General features: G+C 40.5%; 1 protein-coding gene across 1 annotated transcript in view; it reads left to right on the forward strand.

Annotated features, from left to right (window-relative positions):
• Positions 1–9,950: 9,950 nt before the first annotated feature.
• vat1 (vesicle amine transport 1) overlaps positions 9,951–25,298 on the forward strand; it is a 97,714-nt gene continuing 82,366 nt past the window's right edge. The window contains exon 1 of the mRNA XM_061981892.2: positions 9,951–10,549. Coding sequence (XP_061837876.1) covers positions 10,136–10,549 — 414 coding nt within the window. The 5' untranslated portion in view covers positions 9,951–10,135. The remainder of the gene's footprint in view (positions 10,550–25,298) is intronic.

Raw genomic sequence — 25,298 nt, forward strand, 5'->3', positions numbered from 1 at the left:
TACAGCTTGTACATAAAAATAAGTGTTATAATGAAGACAACACATGATGGAAGTGTCTATATTAGCCTACTATCAAAGACTGACGCAAATATTCGTTGACAGAAATGTTGTATTTTAATTTTTATTCTACACGTTTTTACAACATTGGAAAATATTAGTAAAATGGAGGCTTCTCAGAGGATGGATGAGCGATCTCCTGGAAATGATTGTGTTAGAATGGCCAAAGGTATAGATGTGTGTCCAAGTTTAAGAAAACGGCAGGTTGTCTTCTTCTACTGGATTTATTACAATCTTTGCTAGCTGGGTAAAGTTTGCTGTTGAGAGTGGAACTAGTCGCTCCCATAAGGTCACACCGTCCTCCAAGTCTAACCAATAAAAAGATGTCTTACATTTGTTCGAAACCAAAAAAACAAGATTTGCATCCAAAAAAACGATTTGTCCAAAAAAAAAAAATTTGTGAATTAAAAAAAAAAAGTTCAATCAAAAAACTATTTTTTACCAAAAATAGATTTGTAACTAAAAAAAGATTCACAACCAATAAAAACTATTTGTAACCACAAAAAAATCTTAACCTAAAAAACTATTTGTAACCAAAACACAATTTGTAATAAAAAAAAATGACAACAGAAATAAAGATTTCTAACTAAAAACGAATTTTGAACAAAAAAAATATTTGTAACCGAATACAAAACTATTTGTAACCACACAAAAAAATCTTAATCAAAAAACGATTCGTAACCAAAAAACGATATGTAAAAAAAAAAAAAAAAAAAATCGCAACAAAAAATAAATTTCTAACTAAAAAAAAACAACTTTCCAACAAAAAAAAGATTGAAAACCAAAAAATCCCATTTGCAACCACAAACCCCCCACCCCCCAAAAAACATTTTTTAAACAATAAAATATTTGTAATAATTAAAGGTTTGCAGCCAAACATAAGATTTGCCAACAAAAAATATTTGTAGTTAAAAGATTTATTTATTTTTATTTTTTTTAAATAAAATACAGTTTGTAACCCCAAATTTTTTTATGTTATGTTTTATTATAATCTTTTTTTCAACCCATCCTTCCATCCATTTTCTACCGCTTGTACCTTTTGGGGTCGCAGGGGGTGCTGGAGCCTATCTCAGCTGCATTCGGGCGGAAGGTGGGGTACACCCTGGACAAGTCGCCACCTCATCACAGGCAAATAAATTGTTTGTTTCCAAATCTTTAATTTGATTACAAATCTTTTTTTGTCCGGATGTTTATAAAGACACCAATTTTTACTAACAAGCCAAATAAATGTGCGAGCAGTAATCAATAAATTAGAAACAAATATAATGATGATAGCGATTAGAACGAACGTAAAAGTAAAGCGTTTCTTTTTCACAAGTATAATCAAGTAAAAGCCACTACCCGCCATTCATTTTCTACCGTTTGTCCCTCTGAATCATTCTAAAAATGCATCCCAAAACCGACAACGTTACCCATTAGTTTTACACATATTGTAAGCTGAATATTAACCAAGTATTGGCAATATTTGAATCATAAGTGCTACTTTTAGCCGCGCCGTGATCACAGAGACGTAGCTTGCTTGTTCTACACATTTATACAACATTGGAAAACATTAGTAAAATGGAGGCTTCTCACAGGATGAGAACTCCTGGAAATGACTGTCTTGGAATAGCCAAAGGTATAGATGTGTGTGTCCAAGTTAAAGGAAACATCTTCTTCTAATGAATTTATTACAATCTTTGCAAGCTGGGTAACGTTTGCTGTGGTCTGGAACAACATGGCACACAAACAACTATCAGACATGCAGCCTATATTACATACAGATAATGTGTCATGAGACATGCAATAATAAATTAAATACACAGAGGACATAAGTAAAGGAAATTAAATATACCTACAAACGAGGCATAATGATGCAATATGTACATACAGCTAGCCTAAATAGCATGGATTAGCTTGCAGTCGTGCAGTGACCAAATATGCCTGATTAGCACACCAGCAAATCAATAAAATCAACAAAGCTCACCTTTGTGCATTCACACACAGTATAAAACGTTTGGTGGACAAAATGAGACAAAGAATGACTGTGGCAGCATCGGAGAAAGTTGTACATGTAAACAAACTACGATGAGTTCAAGGATCGTCGAAATTAGTAGGACAAAACGGTGCTTGCCAAATACTCTTGAGTGAAGCATGTATAACATAAACAGTGGGATGTCTAACAATTAGGAAGGTTAGTGTCATGTTTGTTCTCCTACAGAAAATATATTAAAACAAAAATGTTTTTTCTTCATCTTTTTCCATTTTCACACATCTCTGAAAAAGGTCCAGGGAGCCACGAGTGTGGGGCTAAAGATCTAGAGCCACGGGTTGCTTACCCCCAGGTTAGAGATACTCATTTAAAAGTTTGTGGATGTCAATTGCATCATACTGGGAACTGTTCCTAGTACTTTAGTGACATGCTACTTGGCAAACATAAATATATGATGTATTGCAGAATGCCTGATATCGATATCAACCGACTAAAATGATCATACTGGCATACAAATGAGATTTCGGATCATATCATTTGATCATTGCCTGGATTTTCCCTCAAATGACAATGCGTGGAAATGTCTGGTCATGTGACCTTCACCTGCTCCAACGAGCAACAGGTTTGCCAGCGCAGTAAATGAGCACCCCTGGGTTTGTGTTTTAGTTGCCATGACTGCAGATTGTTTTCACCTGCCTCTTATTCGTGTTCGGGACGCTCACCTGCTACTGGGCACTACTCAGAGAGCTAATTATTCCCTGCTTTTTGCCACACTTAGTCTGGCTTTCTTACTAATTTGATTCCTGAGCTAAGTAAGCTTCGCCTTTTTGTTTGCCTGTTAGCATGCTAAGCTTTTCTTGTTTGCTATTCCGTTAGCTTCCCGTGCTATCGGCACGCTGTTGCTCTTTTGTTTGTATCCCGCATGATTTATGGACAATAAATAATTTCCTTACCTGCACTTTGCCTCCGGAGTCCCGTCTGCATCCTGGGAGAATGATCCACGCAGTAAAATGCGACCCCACCGTGACAACTATAACCATACATGGCAACTCTTGTAAAAAAAAAAAAAAAAAAAGTCACTCATATTTTTCTTTTGAGTATATTTTAATGGAATAAAAATTATTTTGATCAGTAGTTGGGAAGGAGTAGGACAAACGAGCAGTAACATTTATCATTTTTAACCAACTATTGAGTCAAGGAGCGCTAAATTGCGCAACCCAATAGTTGGGTTTGGAATAACCCAACATTGAAGTGAGCATAACTCACCTTTTGTGTTAAAGAAATTCAACCCAATAGTTGGGTTATGAATCAACCAACATTGAGTTAGGATAACTCAACTTTTGGGTTAAATAATTCGACCCAATAGTTTGGTTGGGAATATCCATCCATCCATCCATCCATCTTCTTCCGCTTATCCGAGGTCGGGTCGCGGGGGCAGCAGCTTAAGCAGGGAAGCCCAGACTTCCCTCTCCCCAGCCACTTCGTCCAGCTCCTCCCGGGGGATCCCGAGGCGTTCCCAGGCCAGCCGGGAGAGATAGTCTTCCCAGCGTGTCCTGGGTCTTCCCCGTGGCCTCCTACCGGTCGGACGTGCCCGAAACACCTTCCTAGGGAGGCGTTCGGGTGGCATTCTGACCAGATGCCCGAACCACCTCATCTGGCTCCTCTCGATGTGGAGGAGCAGCGGCTTTACTTTGAGCTCCCCCCGAATGACAGAGCTTCTCACCCTATCTCTAAGGGAGAGCCCCGCCACTCGGATAACAAACACCATGTTCAAACATAAGGGTGTCCATATGTGCACTTGGCACCAGCACACCCTAGGCCGCAGTTCCATGATCGACTTTGTAGTTGTGTCATCGGATTTGCGGTCTCATGTTTTGGACACTCGGGTGAAGAGAGGGTCGGAGCTTTCTACCGATCACCACCTGGTGGTGAGTTGGCTGCGATGGTGGGGGAGGATGCCGGACAGACCTGGCAGGCCCAAACGTATTGTGAGGGTTTGCTGGGAACGCTTGGCAGTCTCCTGTCAGAGAGTTTCAATTCCCACCTCCGGAAGAACTTTGAACATGTCACGAGGGAGGTGCTGGACATTGAGTCCGAGTGGACGATGTTCCGTACCTCTGTTGTCGAGGCGGCCGATTGGAGCTGTGGCCGCAAGGTAGTTGGTGCCTGTCGTGGCGGTAATCCTAGAACCCGTTGGTGGACGCCGGCGGTGAGGGATGCCGTCAGGCTGAAGAAGGAGTCCTGTCGGGTTCTTTTGGCTCATGGGACTCCTGAGGCAGCAGACAGGTACCGACAGGCCAAGCGGTGTGCGGCTTCAGCGGTCGCGGAGGCAAAAACTCGGACATGGGAGGAGTTCGGGGAGGCCATGGAAAAAGACTTCCGGCAGGCTTGGAAGCAATTCTGGACCACCATCCGCCGCCTCAGGAAGGGGAAGCAGTGCAGTGTCAACACTGTGTATGGTGGGGATGGTGCTCTGCTGACCTCGACTGCGGATGTTGTGGATCGGTGGAGGGAATACTTCGAAGACCTCCTCAATCCTACCAGCACGTCTTCCTATGAGGAAGCAGGGCCTGGGGAATCTGTGGTGGGCTCTCCTATTTCTGGGGCTGAGGTTACCGAGGTAGTTAAAAAGCTCCTCGGTGGCAAGGCCCCGGGGGTGGATGAGATCCGCCCGGAGTTCCTTAAGGCTCTGGATGTTGTGGGGCTGTCTTGGTTGACAAGACTCTGCAACATCGCGTGGACATCGGGGGCGGTACCTCTGGATTGGCAGACCGGGGTGGTGGTTCCTCTCTTTAAGAAGGGGAACCGGAGGGTGTGTTCCAACTATCGTGGGATCACACTCCTCAGCCTTCCCGGTAAGGTCTATTCAGGTGTACTGGAGAGGAGGCTACGCCGGATAGTCGAACCTCGGATTCAGGAGGAACAGTGTGGTTTTCGTCCTGGTCGTGGAACTGTGGACCAGCTCTATACTCTCGGCAGGGTCCTTGAGGGTGCATGGGAGTTTGCCCAACCAGTCTACATGTGCTTTGTGGACTTGGAGAAGGCATTCGACCGTGTACCCCGGGAAGTCCTGTGGGGAGTGCTCAGAGAGTATGGGGTATCGGACTGTCTTATTGTGGCAGTTCGCTCCCTATATAATCAGTGCCAGAGCTTGGTCCGCATTGCCGGCAGTAAGTCGGACACGTTTCCAGTGAGGGTTGGACTCCGCCAAGGCTGCCCTTTGTCACCGATTCTGTTCATAACCTTTATGGACAGAATTTCTAGGCGCAGTCAGGGCGTTGAGGGAATCTGGTTTGGTGGCTGCAGGATTAGGTCTCTGCTATTTGCAGATGATGTGGTCCTGATGGCTTCTTCTGGCGAAGATCTTCAGCTCTCGCTGGATCGGTTCGCAGCCGAGTGTGAAGCGACTGGGATGGGAATCAGCACCTCCAAGTCCGAGTCCATGGTTCTCTCCCGGAAAAGGGTGGAGTGCCATCTCCGGGTTGGGGAGGAGATCTTGCCCCAAGTGGAGGAGTTCAAGTACCTCGGAGTCTTGACCAACTTTTCTTGGGAATAACCCAACATTAAGTTATCATAACTCAACTTTTTGGTTAAATAATTCAACGCAAAAGTTGGGTTGAAAAAATTCACCCAAAATATTGAGTTAAAATAACTCAAAGAAAGGGTTTGTCCTTTTCTGAACCAGTAGTTGGGTAAAAATTGGGTTATTTTTTTAACCCAACATTTTTAGTGAGTATGTAAATTTTGCATGTTTCTACATTACATATATACTTACAGCAGGGGTGTCAAACTAATTTTAGATCGGGGGCCACATGGAGAAAAATCTACTCCCAAGTGGGCCGGACTAGTAAAAATCACAGCACGATAACTTCAAAATAAAGACAACTTCAGATTGTTTTCTTTGTTTAAAAATAGAACAAGTACATTCTGAAAATATACAAATCATAATGTTGTTGGAGGGTTTTTTTACACTTACATGTTGCGGTTAATAGTATTCTATCTTTATTTGTCGTTATTTATACTTTCTGAATAAATGATGTGATAATGTTCATCAGTCAACTCATTGGTGTTAATTTTCAATATATCAAGATAAAAAAATAATATCAATCAAATTACAGGATGTTATTTATGTAGTTTGTTCATTTTCTTCGACTGGTGCACTAACATTTTTTTTTTTTTTTTTTTTTACATACATAGCATCATCTACAAAGATACAAAGAATTGCAATTGTGACATCGAGCTGACACATTTCGAACAGCAGTTTCTTACATTAAACATTTTTGGCTCATTTTTATACTTAGCAAATTAATCCCGTGGGACGTACGTTTGACTTCCTGACTTACAGCATGTATATAAAACGATGATCGTGGTTTTTGGATGTTTTTTTTTAGAGCGCTTTATAGGCCTAATAGAGCGACCCCTATGGACTTAATTGTTAGCTGACTTTTGCTAACTTTTTTTTTTACAAGTCAGAATGCATAAAAAAGGAAAGCATACAGTCGTGGTCAAAAGTTTACATACTTGTAAAGAACATAATGTCTTGAGTTTCCAATAATTTGTACAACTCTTTTTTATTTGTGATAGTGATTGGAGCACATACTTGTTGGTCACAAAAAACAGTCATGAAGTTTGGTTCTTTTATGAATTTATTATGGGTCTACTGAAAATGTGACCAAATCTGCTGGGTCAAAAGTATACATTGTCATGTCTGTGTGACCATGTTTTGTATTAGTCATGTTTTGTTTTGTTTAGTTATTGGACTCTTTAGTTTCTGGCTTTTCACTCCCTTGTCTTGTTTCCATGGTTACCCATTAGTTTCACCTGTTTCACGTCTGGACTCATTGTGCACTCTTGTTTGTCACCATAGCAACCCATTAGTTTTCACCTGTCACGTCACGCACCTGTTTCACGTTTTGAGTCACGCACCTACTTCATGCCTGTAGTATTTAAGTTCATTGTTTTCAGTTTGTCTTTCTGGCGACATCCCACATTTATGCTCTTCACATTTCTGACACTTGTTTTTTCATGTCCATCTTTCATGCTGCAACTTTAGTCCAAGCCAAGTAAGTTTTTGTTTATTAATGCTATAGTCTTTTGGTTTCATAGTTTATTCTCCTCCACTGTGCGCGCTTTTCGTTTGTACTTTTTTTGATAGTAATAAACAATCATGTACTCACATTCCCGTCTCGCCCGAGCCAACTTTCCGTTGCATTCCGGAAAAGCAAACACCCAGGACCAAGTCTTGACATACATACAGCATCCATCCATCCATTCATGTTCTACCGCTTGTCCCGTTTGTGGTCGCGGCGAGTGCTGGAGCCTATATCAGCTGCATTCGGGCGGAAGGCGGGGTACACCCTGGACAATCGTTAATATTTGGTTACATGTCCCTTGGCAAGTTTCACTGCCATAAGGTGCTTTTGGTAGCCATCCACAAGCTTCTGGTTGAATTTTTGACCACTCCTCTTGACAAAATTGGTGCAGTTCGGCTAAATTTGTTGGTTTTCTGGGGTTAGGATTCAGAGCAGAAAATAATATTACCTCCACCATGCTTGACGGTAAGAATGGTGTTCCTGGGATTAAAGGCCTCACCTTTTCTCCGCCACACATATTGCTGGGTATTGTGGCCAAACAGCTCATTTTTTGTTTCATCTGACATCACATGGACAAAGATAAGACCTAGAGGAAAGGTCTGTGGTCAGATGAAACTAAATGTGAGCTGTTTGGCCACAATACCCAGCAATATGTTTGGCGGAGAAAAGGTGAGGCTTTTAATCCCAGGAACACCATTCCTACTGTCAAGCATGGTGGTTGTCAGGCTTGTCCCTGACAGTTTGACTATGTCTTAATTTTTCCTCTGCGTTTGTCTTTGTTTCCTGTCAGCACTCTTATTTTGGTTATTTCCTGATTGTCTCCCTGAGTGCTTTTTCTCCTCAGCTGTGGCTGATTGGCACCGGGCCACACCTGGTGTCAATCAGCCAGCTGCTATTTAGACCTGATTTGTCCTCCACTCTGCGCTGGAGTATTGTAACTCCTACCTGTTTTGTCGATTATACCTAAATCCTGTAGCTGTTGGCAGCGTGCTGTTTTTTGTTCCTAGTTCCTGTTTGCTGGATCCTGTTTCCCGTTTTCCAGTTTGGCTCCTAGTTCCTGGTTTGTGTCTTTTCTTTATTTTTACTTTTGGACATTAAACCATGTTTTCTTTTACCAAGCCTGCCTTCTCTGCATCTTGGGGTTCGTCACCAACAACAAATTGTGACAGTGGTAGTTTTATGCTCTTGGCCTGTTTTGCTGCCAATGGAACTGGTGCTTTACAGAGAGTAAATTAGACAATGAAAAAGGAGGATTACCTCCAAATTCTTCAGGACAACCTAAAATCATCAGCCCGGAGGTTGGGTCTTGGGCGCAGTTGGGTGTTCCAACAGGACAATGACCCGAAACATACGTCAAAAGTGGTAAAGGAATGGCTAAATCGGGCTAGAATGAAGGTTTTGGAATGGCCTTCCCAAAGTCCTGACTTAAACATGTGGACAATGCTGAAGAAACAAGTCCATGTCAGAAAACCAACAAATTTAGCTGAACTGCACCAATTTTGTCAAGAGGAGTGGTCAAAAATTCAACCAGAAGCGTGTGGATGGCTACTAAAAGCGCCTTATTGCAGTGAAACTTGCCAAGGGACATGTAACCAAATATTAACATTGCTGAACGCCTCCCTAGGGAGGTGTTTAGGGCACGTCCGACCGGTAGGAGGTGTTGCGTCGGACCAGTTATTCCTCCAAGGGAATTTAAGTTACTGGTCAATCCCAAATTCTTTTGGATGACATATATGCTGAGTAAGAAGGATCACCAGGACAGAATAGGAATATCATCAAGTTTTACTGAAAATTTCAGGAGAACAACCTAGACCAATACATTCATACCGACTTCCCAAGTTGTTCTAACACTCATACGGAAGAGCCTCCTTCTTACACAGAAAGAAAGCCCCCCACCTCTCAGGGAAGTAACACGGCCTCATTGTTCTACTGCAGATAAGATATATAAGGGAGTACTCCAAGTCCTACATTCCAAGTCTTCAAGGTAGCACACACAGTTTACTTGCGGACAAATAGAAAGAGAACAAATGGAAAAACACTAGCTGTTTTCAAATATGACTATGAATAGAAAGAAATAACTATTGCATATATATATATATATATATATATATATATATATATATATATATATATACACATTCTTCACAGAGGCCACAGGGAAGACCCAGGACACGTTGGGAAGACTATGTCTCCCAGCTAGCCTGGGAACGCCTCGGGATCCCCCGGGAAGAGCTAGACAAAGTGGCTGGGGAGAGGAAAGTCTGGGCTTCCCTGCTTAGGCTGCTGCCCCCGCGACCCGACCTCGGATAAGCGGAAGAAGATGGATGGATGGATGGGTGGATGGATGTATACTTTTGATGCAGCAGATTTTCAGTAGACCCATAATAAAGTTATAAAAGAACCAAACTTCATGACCAACAAGTATGTGCTCCAATCACTCTATCACAAAAAATAAGAGTTGTAAAAAATATTGGAAACTCAAGACAGCCATGACATTATGTTCTTTACAAGTGTATGTAAACTTTTGACCACGACTCTTACATAGGGACTGTGGATAATAGGCAAAAGTGCAGTTCCCCTTTAAGTGAATGCAATTGGCCCAAAAATGTCTCACTTGGGTCAATCAAAAGCGCAATCCTCGCAATGGCAGAAATGTGCAATATGTGCATCTTGATAAAGGAGCTAAGTGGCATATTTGGAAACATGTGCTTGATTACAATAGCGCACAGATTCCGTGTTATTGGCAGAGCACCCACCCAATCACGCAGCGAGGATTCCGTGGATTTATTCCACATCTCTCCGCGTTTTGCAGCCAGCTCGAGTCTCGTCCCACTCACTCTCACTGTCAGAGCCCGGCGTTGACAGCCACTACCCGCCACTGGTCAGCCCACTTTGTCGGGGTTTAAGCGCTTGCAAGAACAAGTCCTTTTTTTTGTTGCAAAATCACTCTTTAAGCCCAAAAAAAAAGTATTTTTTTTTGTAGAAAAGTCACCCTTTTAATATTTTTGCAAACATGTCTGGAGAAGACGCACCTGCCCAGCAGCAGAACGCCGTGGACCAGAAGCAGGACTCCAAACCCACGGAGGAGCCCAAGACCGAGCCGGAGCCTGCGCCCGCCGGCGAGGCGGCAGCAACGGCGGCGGCGGAGACCACCGAGAAGGTCCCGGAGGAAGAGGCGTTCACGTACCGCGCTCTGGTGCTCACCGGCTACGGCGGCTACGACAAAGTGAAGCTGCAAGTGAAGAAGGGCAAGCCCGCCCTCAAGGCCGGGGAGATCCAGGTTCGAGTGAAGGTCTGCGGGCTCAACTTCGCCGACCTGATGGCCCGCCAGGGGCTCTACGACCGGCTGCCGTCCCCGCCGGTCAGCCCCGGCATGGAGTGCTCCGGAGTGGTGGAGGCTGTCGGTGAGGAGGTGACGGACAGAAAAGTAAGTAGGAGCGCATGCATTGCACACCTGTTGGCATTTTTAAGAGTTTATTTTAAAAAAAAAAATATATATATATATATATATATATATATATATATATATATATATATATATATATATATATATATATATATATATATATATATATATAATGCTGCTGGAGAAAGACATGGGCGTGTCAGGCTGCTTGGTGCACCACTTTCATGCATTGCTATTTCTCTATTGTCTACTGAAAATGACACAATAATGTCCTCAAATGGAAAATTATTGCTATTTATTATTGATATAAATAAATCAAACGTGTTTAAATAAATATAATTAGATTTTTTTTTTTAAAGGCACTCATTCACCACCATTTTATTACTTTAGCGTTTTTGTGCAACTCCCCCCCCCCCCCCCCCAAAAAGTTGAGCAAATCGCTCATTTAAATCATAATGTTTCGCTTATTGTTAGGCATTACTGACGCGCCATTGTGCGGGCGTGAGCTTAAACGACGTGCGTCAAGGCGTGGAAGAGCTGCGTCAAGATAAGGAGAGGCTTCCGGGAGTAAAACCGGAAGTGGGCATGAACACCCGCTCGAAATTGTGTCAAACTAAAATGTGGGGGGGAAACGGAGATTCCAACACAAGCGGTAGAAATGGATGGATTTAGAAACGTGTCGTTTCATCCGAGTATGGATGTCGAATGAGCTCGCGAAATCCAAGTTGGGGGTTTTATTTTGTAGGCTTTATAGAGGAAACGGTATTATGTCAAGATGGCTGACTTGACACCGGCGCCTTTTGTTGCCAGGAGAGTTAGAAGGAGGGGCAGTAAAGATGGGCGAGGTGCAGGCAGCAGGAGCATTAGACCTCATTTCGCCCTTGCTTTGTGCATATATACCTTACTTAAAACAAACAAACAAACAAACAAAAACATGCTTTTATTTCCATAACCTCCATTGTGGCTATTATTATAGCAAAGTTGTCATTACCAATTCCCGTTTAATTCCCGCGTCCAAGAAAGTGTTGGTGGTGACATGACAAAAAAATGTCATTATTTTTGAGGGGATTTTTTTTCTAGCTGATGAACAAGCAAGGCGGTGGAGAACAGACAGGGTGTGGCTCGCCCACTTGACTGCATCCATCATGCATAATGAGCCACAATTATGTACAGTGGACGTCATGATTGACTGTAAGTTCATCATCTATCCATCTTCTCATAATTGTATCACTATTGCTATTTACTGGTCGCACCCTACACATAAACAGCCTTGACGATTCAATCAACGGTAATCTTGACAAAAAATGAGTAGGATTTTGGTTTAAATCCAACTAAAACATAATCCTGACGTGTACTTCCTCAGTTAAATGTGTTTAGCTGTTTATTAGCACCCCGTTTAGCCACATGCTAGCATTGTTTGTTTGGAAATGCTTCCCTGAAATCTAACATGGCTTTAAATGTAGCATGTTAGCTGCATTGTGTGTTTAACTGCTTCCTAAAACCTTAACAAGGCCTTAAATGTAGCATGTGTTAGCTTTATTTGAATGTATATTAGCATTGTGAGTGTGTTAAACTGCTTCCTATACCATGAATTGATTAACGTGGACTTAAACAAGTTGAAAAACGTATACGGGTGTTACCATTTAGTGGTCAATTGTACGGAATATGTACTGTACTGTGCAATCTACTATTAAAAGTCTTAATCAATTCCTAAAACCTAAATGTAGCATGTGTTAGTCCTGTTAGCTTAATTTGTGCGAATATTAGCCCACGTTAGATCAATCAATCAATCAATGTTTATTTATATAGCCCTAAATCACAAGTGTCTCAAAGGTCTGCACAAGCCACAAGGACATCCGCGGTACAGAGCCCACAGAAGGGCAAGGAAAAACTCACAACCCCAATGGGACGTCGATGTGAATGACTATGAGAAACCTTGGAGAGGACCGCATATGTGGGTGACACCCCTCCCTATAGGGGAGACCGGATGCAATGGACGTCGAGTGGGTCTGACATAATACTGTAAAAGTCCAGTCCATAGTAGATCTAACATAATAGTGAGAGTCCAGTCCATAGTGGGGCCAGCAGGAGACCATCTCGAGCGGAGACGGGTCAGCAGCGCAGAGATGTCCCCAACCGATGCACAGGCGAGCGGTCCACCCCGGGTCCCGACTCGGAGAGTGTGTTCCAGATTCTCGAAAATGGGATTACCTTTCAGCGTCTACTAGAGATGTCCGATAATGGCTTTTTTGCCCATATCCGATGTTCCGATAATGTCCAACTCTTAATTACCGATTCCGATATCAACCGATACCGATATATACAGTCGTGGAATTAACACATTATTATGCCTAATTTTGTTGTGATGCCCCGCTGGATGCATTAAACAATGTAACAAGGTTTTCCAAAATAAATCAACTTAAGTTATGGAAACAAATGCCAACATGGCACTGCCATATTTATTATTGAAGTCACAAAGTGCATTAATTTTTTTTAACATGCCTCAAAACAGCAGCTTTGAATTTGGGACATGCTTTCCCTGAGAGAGCATGAGGAGGTTGAGGTGGGCGGGGTTGGATATTGTAGCGTCCCGGAAGAGTTAGTGCTGCAAGGGGTTCTGGGTATTTGTTCTGTTGTGTTTATGTTGTGTTACGGTGCGGATGTTCTCCCGAAATGTGTTTGTCATTCTTGTTAAAGTTAAAGTACCAATGATTGTCACACACACACTAGATGTGGTGAAATGTGTCCTCTGCATTTGACCCATCCCCTTGATCACCCCCTGGGAGGTGAGGGGAGCAGTGGACAGCAGCAGTGGCCACGCCCGGGAATCATTATTGGTGATTTAACCCCCAATTCCAACCCTTGATTCTGAGTGCCAAGCAGGGAGGTAATGGGTCCCATTTTTTTTTATAGTCTTTGGTATGACTCGGCCGGGGTTTGAACTCACGACCTACCGATCTCAGGGCGGACACTCTAACCACTAGGCCACTGAGTAGGTTTGTGTTTGTTTGGTGTGGGTTGACAGTGTGGCGCATATTTGTAACAGTGTTAAAGTTGTTTACGGCCACCCTCAGTGTGACCTGTATGGCTATTGACCAAGTATATCTTGCATTTTACTTGTGTGTGTGAAAAGCCGTAGATATTATGCGATTGGGCCGGCACGCAAAGGCAGTGCCTTTAAAGGTTTATTGGCGCTCTGTACTTCTCCCTACGTCCGTGTACACAGCGGCGTTTTAAAAAGTCATACATTTTACTTTTTGAAACCGATACCGATAATTTTGAAACCGATACCGATAATTTCCGATATTTACATTTTAAAGCATTTATCGGCCGATAATATCGGCAGTCTGGTATTATCGGACATCTCTAGCGTCTACCCTAACTATAGGCTTTGAAAGTAGCACGTTAGCTATGTGTTGTTGGCCTTACACTATAACGTGGGTCAGCAACCAGCGGCGCCTTGGTGGCTCCATGGAGCTTTTTCAAAAATGTATGGAAATGGGGTGAAAAATATGTTTTTTGTTGTTATATGGTTTCTGTAGGAGGACAAACACGACACAAACCTTCCCATTTGTTAGAAAGACAACTGTTTAATACGTTTGTGTTTGTGCTTCACCGAAGAGAGTATTTGGCGAGGGCCGTTTTGTCCGACAAATTTCAGCGGCCCTTGAACTCACCGTCGTGTGGACTGTGACTCAACCATTTGTTTACATGTACAACTTTCTCCGACGCTGCCACAGAAAGACGTGTTTTATGCCATCTAATTTTGTACTCCAAATGTTTTATGCTGTGCGTGAGTGCACAAAGGTGAGCTTTGTAGATGTTATGGTTTTGTGTTGAGTACTAATCAGGCATATTTGGGACTGCAAGCTAATCGATGCTAACATGCTATTTAGGCTAGATGTATGTACATATTGCATCATCATGCCTCATTTGCAGCTATATTTGAGCTCATTTAATTTCCTTTACCGTATTTTTTGGACTATAAGTCGCTCCGGAGTATAAGTCGCACCTGCCGAAAATGCATAATAAAGAAGAAAAAAAACCATATATAAATCGCACTCGAATATAAGTCGCATTTTTTGGGGGAATTTATTTGATAAAATCCAACACCAAGAATAGACATTTGAAAGGCAATTTAAAATAAATAAAGAATAGTGAAAAACAGGCTGAATAAGTGTACGTTATATGACGCATAAATAACCAACTGAGAACGTGCCTGGTATGTTAACGTAACATATTATGGTAAGAGTCATTCAAATAACTATAACATATAGAACATGCTATACGTTTACCAAACAATCTGTCACTCCTAATTGCTAAATCCCATAAAATGTTATACGTCTAGTCCAGTGGTTCTTAACCTTGTTGGAGGTACCAAACCCCACCAGTTTCATATGCGCATTCACCGAACCCTTCTTTAGTGAAAAATAAAATGTTTTTTTTTTTTTCAAATTCAAGACAAAGTTATATGTTTTTGGTAACACTTTAGTATGGGGAACATATTCTAAGTAACAGAGACTTAATTTAGAGTTATTTGGTTAGGGTTAGGGTTAGAGGGTTAGGGCCAGGGTTAGAGGGTTAGGGTTATAATAAGGCTTATAATAATAAGTACTTAATTATGACTAGTTAAGAGCCAATATGTTACTAATTTGCATGTTAATAGGCAACTAATTAATGGTGAATATGTTCTCCATACTAAAGTGTTACCATGTTTTTTTACTGGTGCACAAAATGAACCGTGCATGAACATCACCTTGTTCAAAGAACAAAACCAACACAGTGCATGAACTCACAACAAATTACACACCTGCAAATCAGTCTGACTTCTGCTGTTGCCGTATCCGTAATACGCCGATAGGGAGAAGTTTGTATTTACACGATGAGTCGGGTGTGTCTTGACCTCCGCCGAACCCCTGAGGCCGACTCACCGAACCCCTAGGGTTCGATCGAACCCAGGTTAAGAACCATTGGTTTAGTCTCTTACGTGAATGAGCTAAATAATATTATTTGATATTTTACGGTATTGTGTTAATAATTTCACACATATGTCGCTCCTGAATATAAGTCGCACCCACGGCCAATGAAAAAAAACTACGACTTATAGTCCGAAAAATACAGTACTCGAATATCACGATATAGTCATTTTCTATATCGCACAGAGACAAACCCGGGATATATCGAGTATATTCGATATATCGCCCAGCCCTAGTTAGCATTGTGCTAAATGCATTTGATGACTTGATTTTATGTTCGAACCTGCAGCTCCAACAGGTGTTACTATCGGTTGATAGCGCGATGAGTCATTTAAATCTCTTGGCTGCATGGCATCATCGGCGGTAAACATGCGAGCGGTAAGCCATCCATGACTCACACCGCTCGTCCTTAAGGCCCGTTTACTTCCATCAGCAACATTACCGCGTCTCGTTAACACCGTGTCCATGTCCCCCCGGTGACGTTCTAGGTGAAGAGGAATCTACTGGTGTGGGCTAATCCTAACCGATGTTTGGGCTCCCAATGAGATTATGATTGGTGACATAGTGGAGGGTTCGCAACCTTTGAGTTTCGAACCCACCTAATAGCTTCTTTCCACATTGTCAGCCATGTAGATTGGATTTAAAGGTCAACACACGCAGCCTGTCATTGCCGCCTCACACATCCCCATCGGGGCTTTACAGAATTAAAGAGGCAATCTAGCTAATGGATGGAGATCTGAGATCTTTTGGCAGCCCGCCGGAGCAAAAATGTTGCTGACCCCCGAAAGGGAAAAGTGATTGGCGCTTCTGTCTTTGTGGCGAGCGCTGGCCGGCTTTGATTTTAGGGTTGAGATAGGAACTTTTCACAACACCGACCGCATGTTCGAAAGGCCGTGACGTTGGAGTTCTCCCGAGGGCAGCATGCAGTGGAAAACAACAGCTTTATGCAAAAGGCCACACACAAAAGCAGCGTCAAAGTTGCTTAAAGGGGAACTGCACTTTTTGAGGAATTTTGCATTTCATTACCAATCCTTATGTAAAACAAGAATGCATGTTTTTTTTCTTTTTTTCTTATGCATTCTCACTTGTATATAAACCATACTTGCCAACCTTGAGACCTCCGAATTCGGGAGATTGGGGGGGGCGGGGTTAAGGGCGGAGGAGTATATTTATAGCTAGAATTCACTGAAATTAAAGTGTTTCTTATATATATACATATATATATATATATATATATATATATATATATATATATATATTAGGGCTGCAACTAACAACTAATTTGATAATCGATTAATGATAAATAAATGGGTTGTACTTGTATAGCGCTTTTCTACCTTCAAGGTACCAAAGCGCTTTGACACTACTTCCACATTTACCCATTCACACACACATTCACACACTGATGGAGGGAGCTGCCATGCAAGGCGCTAACCAGCACCCATCAGGAGCAAGGGTGAAGTGTCTTGCTCAGGACACAACGGACATGACGAGGTTGGTACTAGGTGGGGATTGAACCAGGGACCCTCGGGTCGCGCACGGCCACTCTTCCACTGTCCCAATAATCTGTCGATTATTACTTCGATTAATCGATTAATAATCGGATAAAAGAGACAAACTACATTTCTATCCTTTCCAGTATTTTATTGAAAAAAACAACAACATACTGGCACCATACTTATTTTGATTATTGTTTCTCAGCTGTTTGTAAATGTTGCAGTTTATAAATAAAGGTTTATGAAAAATAACATTTAAAAAAAGTAGCCTCTGCGATCCAACGAATCGATGAGTAAATTAATCGGCAACTATTTTTTATAATCAATTGTAATCGATTTAATCGATTAGTTGTTGCAGCCATAATAAATATATATATATATATATATATATATATATGTGTGTTTATATATATATGTGTGTGTGTATATATATATATATATATGTATATATGTATATATATGTATATATGTATATATATATATATATGTATATATATATGTGTGTGTGTGTATATATATATATATATATATATGTATGTATATTTATATATATATAAATATATATATATATATATATATATATATATATATATATATATATATATATATATATATATATATATATATACATATATATAATTATATGTACGTATGTATATTTATATATATGTATATATATATATATATATATATATATATATATATATATATATATATAGTACTGTACACAGTAATGAAAACACAGTTGTTCTACTATCTGTACTGTACTTGCTGCTTACTTAAAAAAAAAAAAATAACACTTACCTTTCACTATTTGAGTAGCCTTTGTTCTGCCATTTGAGTACTGGCAAGCTATCTCTGAATCCGGGAACATATCCTCCACGGATTTGTTGAAAACATCCGCAATTGAGAACGGGATGTTGCTTGCAAGGTGGCCCATAATACTGCGTTGCCGCCGCCTTGTGCTTCTCTGACCGTTCATGAGTGACTATATCCATTCGGCCACCGTGTTATGGGTTATAGATAAACCTATGGATAACGGAGACATATATAATAGTCTCCTTTTCAGGTGAGAGGACGCTAAAGGCAGTGCCTTTAAGGCACGCCCCCAATATTGTTTGTCCGGCTGGAAATTTTGGACATTACTACTTGCCGTAGTTTTGAAGCAATGCATGATGGGAATCCGGATGTTGTGTGTCAGTGTATTAACGTGCCGGCTGGAATAAACACACGCTGAGAAATAGCTCCGTGCCTGCCTACTTTATGGGTTATAGATATACCTATGGATAACGGAGACATATATAATAGTCTCCTTTTCAGGTGAGAGAGGACGCTAAAGGCAGTGCCTTTAAGGCACGCCCCCAATATTGTTGGCCGGGTGGAAATCGGTAGAAATTCGGGAGAATGGTTGCCCCGGTAGATTTTCGGGAGGGGCACTGAAATTCGGGAGTCTCCCGGGAAAATCGGGAGACTTGGCAAGTATGATATAAACACTAGCAAAAGTTAGCTAACGATGGAGCCAATGGGAGTTGCTCTATTCTGCCTATAAAGCGCTCTAAAACACTCCATCAATGTTAAAATACAAGCTGTGTGTATTAGTGTTGTACAGGTACCAAAATTATTTATACTTTTCTAAATAAAGGGGACCACAAAAAATTGCAATATTGGCTTTATTTTAGCAAAAAAAATCTTACGGTACATTAAACATATGTTTCTTATTACAAGTTTGTCCTTAAATAAAATAGTGAACAAACTAGACAACTTGTCTTTTATTAGTAAGTAAACAAACAAAGGCTCCTAATTTAGTCTGTTGACGCATGCAGTAACATATTGTGTCATTTATCATTCTATTATTTAGTCAAAATTATTAAAGGACAAGTGGTAGAAAATGAATTGTTAATCTACTTGTTCATTTACTGTTAATATCTGCGTACTTTCTCTTTTAACATGTTCTATCTACACTTCTGTTAAAATGTAATAATCACTTCTTCTTCTGTTGTTTGATACTTTACATTAGTTTTGGATGATACCAAGTAGTTACAGGATCATACATTGGTCATATTCAAAGTCCTCATGTGTCCAGGGACATATTTCCTGAGTTTATAAACATAGTATACATTTAAAAAAAAACCGAAAGATGTTGTGATGCCAAAAAATATCAACGTAATCATAGTAGTATCGACTAGATACACTCCTGTACTTGGTATCATTACAGTGGATGTTAGGTGCAGATCCACCAATGGCGTTTGTTTACATTGTGACAAAGGTGAGCTACGGTGTGTAGTGAAGCATGTTTAGCTATTCCTCGTCCTGCAGGGATGATACTTGTAAGAAACGTACTTTATTTGTCGCCATGGAGACAAGGATTAGTGATTTAGAAGTAGCTAAAACACTGCAGACTGCGGCTGGACTTTAGCCATGTCTTAAAGCACCTCTTCCTGAGGGCGTTTCAGTGTTATAACTTCACCTTTATCGTTAGTTTTTAAGCCAAAATGCGTCCGTTTTCCCTTTTCTGTCTACACACCGTGTCTGCTTGTAAGTACTCTGTGATTGTGCGCTGCCGAACATGCTCCTCTGCTCGTAAACCAGCAATGACACGACGTGATGACGACGGATGCGCGGGGGGGTGACGAATCGGTACTTTTCAGAGGCGGTAAAGTACCGAATATGATTCATTAGTATCGCGGTACTATACTAATACTGGTATACCGTACAACCCTAGTGTGTATGTATGTACTCTCATCAAGTAGTAACAGCCACATTAATAATAATAACTATAATTTACATGTAATCCAATGATGCTACCTGGGTTGCGCGTCAAGTTGCGCACTTTGGCACTTGGTGATCACTCCAGCAGCACTGAGAGCGGACTCAGCCAAACTACCTCTAGGTAATGTTGCAATTTTCAATGCCAACAAAGATACTGACTAAAAAAAATGCTCCAGTGTAAGCAAAGTTAGGCTCCACTTTTACAAAAAAAATGTACTAGCTTGATGCTAATATACATTGGCTTTGCCAGTGACCTGCTACTGATTAGCATTAGCAATTTCACATGGCAACTTCAACACCTCCAAACTTGTTCATGAAAACTACAACTCTGATGAATTGGTGCGTGATAAGTAAGATACTTACAGTATTAACACTTTGAGCCAAAACAAAAAAAACGGTGTGACATTAATTATAATTGCCACTTAATGTCATCCTTCTAAATTATAATATGATAATAAAACAATATATAACTGCACATAATTTAATTTTTAAATATTGTAATAGAAAACAACAACAATTTCTATTTATTAGCACACACGAAAGTACCAAAAATTGGCGCTGTTGAGTACCGATATCGATTCCCTGGTACCTGTTCAAAAGTAATAATAATAATACATTTTATTTATAAGGCGCCTTTCTGAGCACTCAAGGACACCGTTCAAAACAATCAAATCAAATTGGATAAAAAACAACAACAACAAAGATAGAGAAGAAAAGATGATTACATTGTATGAGCAGTCAGGAATAGGTGTGTTTTGAGTCTTGATTTGAAGAGGGATATTGAATCTAAGTTACAAAGGTCTGGTGGTAAAGAGTTCCAAAGATGTGGGGCAGAGCGGCTGAAATCTCGGGCACCCATGGTGGACAGTTTAAATAAAGGGACAGTGAGATGGATGGAAGAAGAGGATCTTAGGGAACGTGAGGGCGTGGCGACATGGATCAGGTCAGAGAGATATGACGGAGAGAGGTTATGGTGTCCCCCTTCCCTAATTCCTACGCAAGACAATTGAAAGTACTTTACAGAAGCATACAATAATAAAAAGGCAAATAAAATCACCATAATTTATGGTGATTTTATTTGCCTTTTTCATGATTTATGGTAATAATCATGAATTAATTGGAATACCGTATATTACCAAATATTTCACAAAATCGATTTTGGAGACAGGCGTTTAAAAGAAGCAGGCAGTTATTTGCACAAGGCTTTTATTTATTTTTGCACCAGCCTGCACCAGGCCATTATTTGGTTACAATGGTTACTGTCCAGAATTTTTTTTTTTATACAAAAAACTTTGAGCGTAAAAGCTATTGTAAACATACAAACAAAAAAAACAAGAGATCAACATGAGTTAGGCCAGGGGTGCTCATTACGTCGATCGCGATCTACCGGTCGATCTCGGAGGGTGTGTCAGTCGATCACCAGCCAGGCATTAAAAAAATAGTCCTAAAAATGAGCGATCATAAATCTTCACTATGACGTCACTTTCGTCACTTGATTGACATTCACGGAACCCGAGGGTCTTCTGAGATGACGCTGGCTGCTGCCAGCTCATTAAAATTACCGACTGGAAGACGAGAAACACTTTATTTCAACAGACTTTGGCGCCGTACCTGTCGTCAAAACTCCAAAGACCGACTTCACAGTTGCACAATAAAATCTCTGCTTCATCCTGCCTGCGCTACCAAAATAAGAGTCTCAGAAAGCTGGCGTGCACAAGCTAGCAAGCTACGGAGTTTGCCGACAATGTATTTCTTGTAAAGTGTATACAAAGGAGTACGGAAGCTGGACAAATAAGATGCCAAAAACCAACCACGTTCATGTGGTATTGGACAGAAAGGAGGACTTTTTTTCTCCTCCATTCGAAAATGCGGACGTTATCATCACCACTGGCTGATTCCAATCAATGCAAGTCATCACAATCAGGTAATACACCAACTTATATCCTTGTCTTCATGAAAGAAAGGAATCTATATGTGTTAAACATGCTTGTATTATCTTTAACCACCTTTAACTTGTTAACAATATTAACTATGTGTTAAACATGCTTGTATTATCTTTAACCACCTTTAAGTTGTTAACAATATTAACTATATGTGTTAAACATGCTTGTATTATTTTTAACCACCTTTAACTTGTTAACAATATTAACTATATGTGTTAAACATGCTTGCATTATCTTTAAACACCTTTAACTTGTTAACAATATTAACTATATGTATTAAACATACTTGTATTATCATTAAACACCTTTAATGTATTAACAATATTAACTATATGTGTTAAACATGCTTGCATTATCATTAAACACCTTTAACTTGTTAACAAAAACATATATTTCATAAATAAGTAAATATAAATTATATATATGAATGAGGTAGATCCCCACGACTTGATCAATTGAAAAGTAGTTCGCCTGCAGAAAAAGTGTGAGCACCCCTGAGTTAGGCTATCAAAAGACAAGAGATCAACAAGGCCTCAACATGGCAGTAGTGCAACAATTGTCAAATAGAATACCAATACTAAAAATAAATAAACTTTTTAAAATAAAATTATGGTACCAAGTACTCAAGTATAAAACCCACCATCAAAACAGAACAATAATACTGTCACTTAAATAAAATAAAGGCTACAGTACTCCAAGTTTTAAATAAAGCAGCATAAAGGAAAAATACAATTATAGTACCAAGTACTCTATAAAAGCATCAAAACAATAATACTGCAGCAAACACAACCCCAGCAGCATTTTAATCTAAATTATGCAAATAACAGCCCATGGGCGGCTATTTGGACATAGGCGGTTATTAGAAATGAGGCGGTTAATTCACAAAATGGGGTCAGACCCCGGGCGGCTATTAGGACATGGGCGGTTATTTGCCCAAGGGCGTTTATTTGGTAATATACGGTAAAAGCTAAGAGTGTAGACAAAATACTTTCGGTTTTCATATGCACGGCTAAATAAGTGTTTTCAGCCTGGATTCTGAACATTGCCAAAGTTGAGGCCTGTCTTACATCTTCTGGAAGACTGTTCCAGATTTTAGTGGCGTAGAACTATGCCAGAACGTTATGTAATCTACTGATGCTGAGTGACATTAGAAATAGAAAACAACTGAAAGTAATCCACAATATCGAAGCACGGCAACACACAAAATACAGTCGCTGTATCATCGAAGTAGATAGCATCGCAATTCTGCTTTTTAACACTTCACATGCAGCTGGTCTGCCAGAGAATAAAAAGACATAGCAGAAGGGGTCAGTGTTGTCACCTTGCCAGCATTGTAACTATATTTTAGCGAGTTATCTTTTTTTAAAACGCGACCATTGCTCTTCTCAACGAGCAGTGGGTGTTTCTCGCTGTGAACCCCCCGCCCAAATCTCCCTTTGCACTCACATCTAGCTTTTGACATAAACAAAAAAAAATTAAACACAACCCACTCCCACATGGGCAACACTGAATTGATCCACTTTTACTCATGGAAATTAAATTGCTGTAAACTGTGGTATCTTCTGTGTTTAGCCCTATGTATTTTTTCCAAGAAAATATCTCCAAATAATCCACATATTATACGACCCCAAATTATTCCAAAACATCTGTTGAGTTATGAAGCGATGCCACAAGTCAAACTGCTGAGGTTTGCGGCTCAACTGATCCCCTTTCACTTTTATACTTAGATTAGCTTGAAAGGGGAAATGCACTTTTTTCTTATAGTGTCTATCATTCACAGTTCCCATGTAAGTCATGCACACATATGTTTTTCTTTTTTTATGCATTCTAACTAGGGATGTCCGATAATATCGGACTGCCGATATTATCGTCCGATAAATGCTTTGAAATGTAATATCGGACATTATCGGTATCGGTTTCAAAATTATCGGTATCGGTTTCAAAAAGTAAAATGTATGACTTTTTAAAACGCCGCTGTGTACACGGACGTAGGGAGAAGTACAGAGCGCCAATAAACCTTAAAGGCACTTCCTTTGCGTGCCGGCCCAATCACATAATATGTACGGCTTTTCACACACACAAGTGAATGCAAGGCATACTTGGTTAACAGCCATACAGGTCACACTGAGGGTGGCCGTATAAACAACTTCAACTCTGTTACAAATATGCGCCACACTGTGAACCCACACCAAACAAGAATGACAAACATATTTCGGGAGAACATCCGCACCGTAACACAACATAAACACAACAGAACAAATACCCAGAATCCCTTGCAGCACTAACTCTTTCGGGACGCTACAATATACACCCCCTGTTACCCCCCCCCCAACCTCCTCATGCTCTCTCAGGGAGAGCATGTCCCAAATTCCAAGCTGCTGTTTTGAGGCATGTTAAAAAAAAATAATGCACTTTGTGACTTCAATAATAAATATGGCAGTGCCATGTTGGCATTTTTTTTCCATAACTTCAGTTGATTTATTTTGGAAAAGCTTGTTACATTGTTTAATGCATCCAGCGGGGCATCACAACAAAATTAAGCATAATAATGTGTTAATTCCACGACTGTATATATCGGTATCGGTTGATATTGGAATCGGTAACTAAGAGTTGGACAATATCGGGATATCGGCAAAAAAGCCATTATCGGACATTTCTAATTCTAACTCATAAATAAACTCTAGCAAGAGTCAGCTAACAATAGGGGTAATGGGAGTTATAACGTAATTTTGTCTATTCCGCCTTTAAAAAAACAACAACTCCTTTTTAAAGTTTTATATACAAGCATATACTGTATGTAATGTAATAACAGGCCCATTCATAACATGTAATATTTACGTACGCCCTATGCTTGCCATTTCTTTTTAAAACAACAACTACTAAGAATCATGACAGGCTTTATGAGAGACGACGATGACTACTTGTAGAAGTTGCTTCCTAGCAGTTCCACTGTTAGACACGGCACAGGAGCCAAGCGTGCAGTTTTTAGCAAGGTTTTAATGTACATAGAATTTCTCAAAGTTTCTCCAGCAGGACGTGACTTTTCAGTCACCTCCGTAACCTCTCTCCTCTCCTGTTCCCGGCCGCTTACTGTTAAAGACAACAGATGATTAGATTAACTCGTACCACCTGGGAAATCTAATCACCTGTCAGCTGTGTCTCGCCATCGGCACTTGCCTTGCCCCTATCTGATAGTGCTCTGCCCTCAACACCATAGACAGAGGCGGTGACCTTTGCTCCTGCATGCAGCGCTGGCCACACCTCCCTCCACACTACTTAAGGACAAATAATTGCCGAAACTTTATATTTTTTAACCTGAATATCAGAAGGATGAGCTACAAGTCTTAGAAGCTGCGCGATAAACAGATCCAGCAAGTAGCATTATTGCTAAGCGCTAAACAAAAAAATACAAACTATGAATTATGAATTAATCATAATCCTTACACAGGTAAAAAAAAAAAAAAAAATTATTTTTGCGTCTTTCTCGCCATCTACGAGTCCAATTGTTCCAACTTCAACCAACTTCTTGGATTAGTTTTTACCAACTCTGAGACAATGCAGCAACTCGACATTTCAATAGCAGCAT

This window comes from Nerophis lumbriciformis, linkage group LG24, assembly GCF_033978685.3.
Source record: "Nerophis lumbriciformis linkage group LG24, RoL_Nlum_v2.1, whole genome shotgun sequence".
NCBI classification, from domain to species: domain Eukaryota; kingdom Metazoa; phylum Chordata; class Actinopteri; order Syngnathiformes; family Syngnathidae; genus Nerophis; species Nerophis lumbriciformis.